General features: G+C 36.7%; 1 protein-coding gene across 1 annotated transcript; it reads right to left on the bottom strand.

Annotated features, from left to right (window-relative positions):
- Positions 1-3,123: 3,123 nt before the first annotated feature.
- Positions 3,124-4,933, bottom strand: LOC135205066 (uncharacterized). The gene is made up of 4 exons (XM_064235341.1): positions 4,671-4,933; positions 4,402-4,552; positions 3,785-4,003; positions 3,124-3,688 (listed from the first exon to the last, which is right to left on the bottom strand). Exons 1-4 carry the CDS (start codon positions 4,789-4,791, stop codon positions 3,634-3,636), a joined length of 546 nt encoding a protein of 181 aa, XP_064091411.1. The 5' UTR covers positions 4,792-4,933; the 3' UTR covers positions 3,124-3,633.
- Positions 4,934-5,187: the final 254 nt, after the last annotated feature.

Raw genomic sequence — 5,187 nt, 5'->3', positions numbered from 1 at the left:
TGGATATTTGAATGTCATGAGGACATTATGGAACGGAATTCAGGGGCGTTTATAAGAAAGCGAACATTGAGAGTCGTATGGAAGGCTGGAACGCCATATTGGTCGAAGCGAGAATGATAAGCGTGTGTGTGTGTGTGTGTGTACTTGCGTATACACAAATACACAGGAACGAGATTTGTGTAGTTGGCGCTTGGGGAAGTATACCTGGATACTCCGTCACTATGGCGATGAATCCAAATACATTCTTATCCCTAGATCCATTCTTCTCTGTTTTGCAATCGTTAATAGTCCTATAGGCCTCAAAGATGGCGAAGTTGAAACGCTACTTTAAGGTAATTAGTAATTTTTGACGTTTCTTTCATATGTTAGGCTGTACACAAACGCACAACCGATATATATATGTATATATATATGCGTGTGTGTATGAAGTTAACAGTAAATGTGAGATATTACGCGGCAAAGTGTTGGAGCAGCGGTGTAAAGTCCCCTTGAAACGCACCTAAGCGCACATCCACCATCATCACTAAATCAAAAGAGCCATTTATGCAATTATCTTCATATCTCTCGCTCAGACCTCCACTCGATTTAATAACCAGCATAAAACAAGTAAATAGGCTGGATAACAATAGCACGGTAGCAACGGGCCATTAGTCAAAACGTGAAAAAAAAAAAAAAAAAAAAAAAAAAAAAAAAAACATTACAGTGACGAGAAAACGTTTCCCGCTAACTCGTACTAATGCCTCCCGATATGTTGCCTGTAACCTGGGGGTTTAGGGCGACTGCAGTTTAAGTTGCTCCAATTCCAGGACTATATTAATGTATTCAGCATATTCGGAACTCAATAAAAGACCGTAAAGGACCGTTTACAGTTCCACATAATTTTCATGGTCGGGAATAACGTGTGGGGAAGATTTAGCGCCAGTTAGGATGGTTTAAAACGTGTGTTTTTCGTGTTCAAATTGAGTGGGAATGATTACGGGATGAATGGTAGCAGTTTTTGTGGATGCGCAGATGGGTCTAAAGTATAAATTGGCTCTTTATATATATATTATATATATATAATATATAATATATTATATATATATATATATATATATGAATAATTATCACATCGAACCGTGATCCATTTATATATCAATTCAAGCTACAAATGTCCTTTAATATCTAAATTCACTTTACCTCTCAAATGATATATTTTCATATATGTACCGAAGGGGAATTTTTTAATTGATAATTATTTCGTCCCCCCATGGGATCGAACCACCGTTCAAGTGGACGGGACGAAATCAGGACAGTCAGTGACGCTATCCAATCAGTCTCTGTTGGCTGATTGGATAGCGTCACTGACTGTCCTGATTTCGTCCCGTCCACTTGGATGGTGGTTCGATCCCATGGGGGACGAAATTATTATCAATTAAAAAATTCCCTTTCGGTACATATATGAAAATATATCATTTGGGAGGTAAAGTGAGTTTAGATATTAAAGGACATTTGTATCTTGAATTGATATATATATATATATATATATATATATATATATATATATATATATATATACATATATATATATATATATATATATATATATATATATATATATATAATAACCACAGCGTAGTATACACAAATCAACTTTATTATTCCCTGAGGTGTGTGAAGGCTCCCAGATTAAACCTATCTCTTCCTAATTTCGTATATCCCAAATTCCGGAATCATATTTCGATATAAATTACTCGCTTCTAATTTAGTGTTGCCAGCTGGGAATTAGGAATCGAGCGCTGGTCACCTCGCTCGATTTGGAATTTGGAGTTTCCTTGGGTTTAGGATATTCCTGGTTTTGTTGGAATTTTAGAAGTTTGGTCTGTATAATTAAGTGTGAATATTGTTATTTATTATTTAATGTTATTAATGTTAGGTTTTTATTTTGAATTCATTTAATTTTGATTTTTTCACAAATTTCAGCTCAAATATTGCTGAATTTTGTCATAATTTTATTAATGACTGAAGTGAATACAAAGTATACTTAGTCCTGCTACATTTAATTTCTTGTGATTTTGGTAACTGTTTTTGTGTCTAATAATGATGTGTGTTTTCTAATAATGAATTCTTTATTTTAAGGCCTAAAAGCACCCAGTGTTTTAGACCTATAAGCTCGTTACTTGGTATGTTAGTTATAGGCCTACAAGCTTACAGTACCTATACTCTACTTTTTTCCATCTGTCCATCTGCCTGTGGTGTTTGCGCATGGTAAAACTGCGTCCCGAGCTTTAAATAATATCCTATTTCGAATCTTAACTGTATAATTCACATACAGTAAATTATTAAAACACTTTCCAGTTGCAAATGTACACGCAGATCATCTTTTATTTACCTAAAACTTACACTAAACGTAACTATTAACAGCCTGGGACGCAGTGTTACCATGCGAAAACACCACTGGCGGATGGACCGATGGAAAAAAACAGAGTATAGTATATTAGTTTTAGGCTTATAGGCTCGGTACATGGTACATTAGTTGTAGGCCTACAAGCTCACAGTACCTAGTATATTAGTTTTAGGCTTATAGGCTCGGTATTTGGTATATTAGTTGTAGGCCTACAAGCACACAGTACCTAGTATATTAGTTTTAGGCTTATAGGCTCGGTACTTGTTATGTTAGTTATAGGCCTACAAGCTCACAGTACCTAGTATATTAGTTTTAGGCCTATAAACTCGGTACTTGGTATAATAGTTGTAGGCCTACAAGCTCACAGTATTTAGTTTATTAGTTTTAGGCCTATAAGCTCCGTACTTGGTATGTTAGTTATAGGCCTACAAGCTCACAGTACGTAGTATATTAGTTTTAGGCTTATAGGCTCGGTACTTATTATATTAGTTGTAGGCCTACAAACTCACAGTACTTAGCATATCACTGGTTTGGCAGGGATGTGAAATTTTGTGGCAGTTAGTTCTTAGAAATTCATGAGATTCTTTCAGTTTAATGAAGCCCTTCAGGGCTGTGGTTATTAAAATGATGAATGTCCCTACAAAATTCTTGTGTGGATTATTTATGCATTGTTCACCAGGGATCAGTTAAGGTTGTTGATCATTAAAGATTAATAAAACATCATTCACTAAGGATCATGTATTGTCATCAATCAGTCAGTTAAGAATTCCTTGTACGGTTTTCACCAGGGATCATTTGATGAACAGACCGATAGTTCCCAGCCGAGTAACGTGTACCCCGTTGGAATAGGTCTCTGAGAGTGTCTTGTCCCATAAAAATGGTATGATTTCTACATAGTTATGATTCCAAGTTACCCATTGGGTCCTAGGACAGGTAAACATAACAGTATATTTCTAGGTCGTCTGCCAGAGCTAAACACAACCAACTAGATATATCATTTTCTAATGTCATCTGCCATGGCAAAACGTATCATCAATGAGAGTCATCTTCTGGGCCTAACATCATAATCCAAAGTCATCTTCTGGAGCAAAACATTATGGAAAGCCATCTTCTGGATGCTGACGTATCGTCACATTACCCAAAGTCCTCCTCGAATGCTGAGTACCCTTTTAAAGGTAGAAACCCAGACTCATAATCCAGAATAGATGACACTGCAAAGCCAGGCACCTCTTAGTTTCACTCTCATTTCACCACGAATCCACATCAGGAAGGGCACCAGGTCTTAAATGGCCAGGCATTCCACTGCAATGAAGAATATTTTCACCAGTAAGAGTCAGAAACATATTTCTATGTGCTTATTAAAGCAATTATGCTATGGAGACATAGGTACTCACTTACCATTCAATATTGAGACTCATATCTTTCTTAATGAATTTCTTCTGTGACCTTATGAGTGGCTTGGGCCGGGTGAATGAGTCGAATTTCTTTGACTCCTTGAGTGACTTGGGGAGGATGATCGCTTCTGTAACTCTCAGACGTCGCATGTTGGATACGAAGCAGATGACCTCTTTGTCTTGCGTCAGGTTCAGCCGTGGGAACAGAAGATAGTCTAGATCTCTGTTGGGAGGTAGAAGTAGAGTTAGACTGATAACTGAGGCATCGTCGTACATCCAGCAAAATGGCAGTAATAGAGAAAAGGGAGAGATGATGAGTGTTGGAACGAGGGATGTTAAGTACCATTTGGGAGCTTGTATAAAGGTTTCTTCTTTATGTAAACTTATGGATCAGCTATGCTGAGGAATAGGCTAACACCATACTGTAAGATTCCAAGTCTAAATTGAGCTTGTTGGTCATTGAATATCATTGTTGCAGTGAACAAAAATGAAAAGAAATTGTAAATGAACAACAAAACCATGATAGTAGAAGACCATGGTATAGCAGCTATGGGAGAACCCAACAGTTTAGACCATTGGTTATATTACCAATCAACCCAATGGCTACATACAGGAAATTACCTGGTGGGCACAAACTTCATGGCAATTTCAGTAGCTTTCAGAACGTCCTCCTCAGAGATCACCCCAGGGAAGCAAAGGCTAAGATGGTACATCAGGTCATTTTTTAGTGGAATAATTTTCTTTGGGTCCAAATTAAGACTCACACTGACACCTAGGAGAAGAGAGAATCGAAGTTGAGAACAAATTCATTTTACTTTGGATACCGTTTTAAAACGTAAGTTTCACACGTGAATGTAATGTGAAGATAAAGAGATAGATTGTGCACTCACACAAAGCATCCAGCAGACGGTCAGGCCTGAGAAAGCGATGGAGTTGAAAGTAGGCAAAAGTATCAGGAACACTTGCCCACAGTGTGTCTAGTGTCTGAGGAAGCCGCAGGTCTCCTGACATCCTCCCAACATACTTCTCTACTCGACACCTTTCAGGGATAGAAGCAGGTTATCAAAAATGGCGCATGAATTGTATTCTGTTCGATTCTAAGCAATATCCACCCATTCCTGATGAATTTGTGCACGTTTATGAAACAGCTAGAAAGAGGAACTTTTTCTACACAGGGACTCAACAACATTTCAACAGTTAGAGTATGAAAATAGTAGTGGTCATTGTTTTTTTTTTTTTTTCTTATGTAACCACACTTTATATATATATATATATATATATATATATATATATATATATATATATATATATATATATATATATATATATATATATATATATATATATATTTTCATACATTCAACTTACCTGTCAGATATATACATAGCTATCGACTCCGTCGTTCCC

Source organism: Macrobrachium nipponense, chromosome 48 (genome assembly GCF_015104395.2).
Source record: "Macrobrachium nipponense isolate FS-2020 chromosome 48, ASM1510439v2, whole genome shotgun sequence".
NCBI classification, from domain to species: domain Eukaryota; kingdom Metazoa; phylum Arthropoda; class Malacostraca; order Decapoda; family Palaemonidae; genus Macrobrachium; species Macrobrachium nipponense.
Note: the sequence above shows the minus strand (reverse complement) of the source record. Positions and strands in the feature narration are given on the sequence as shown.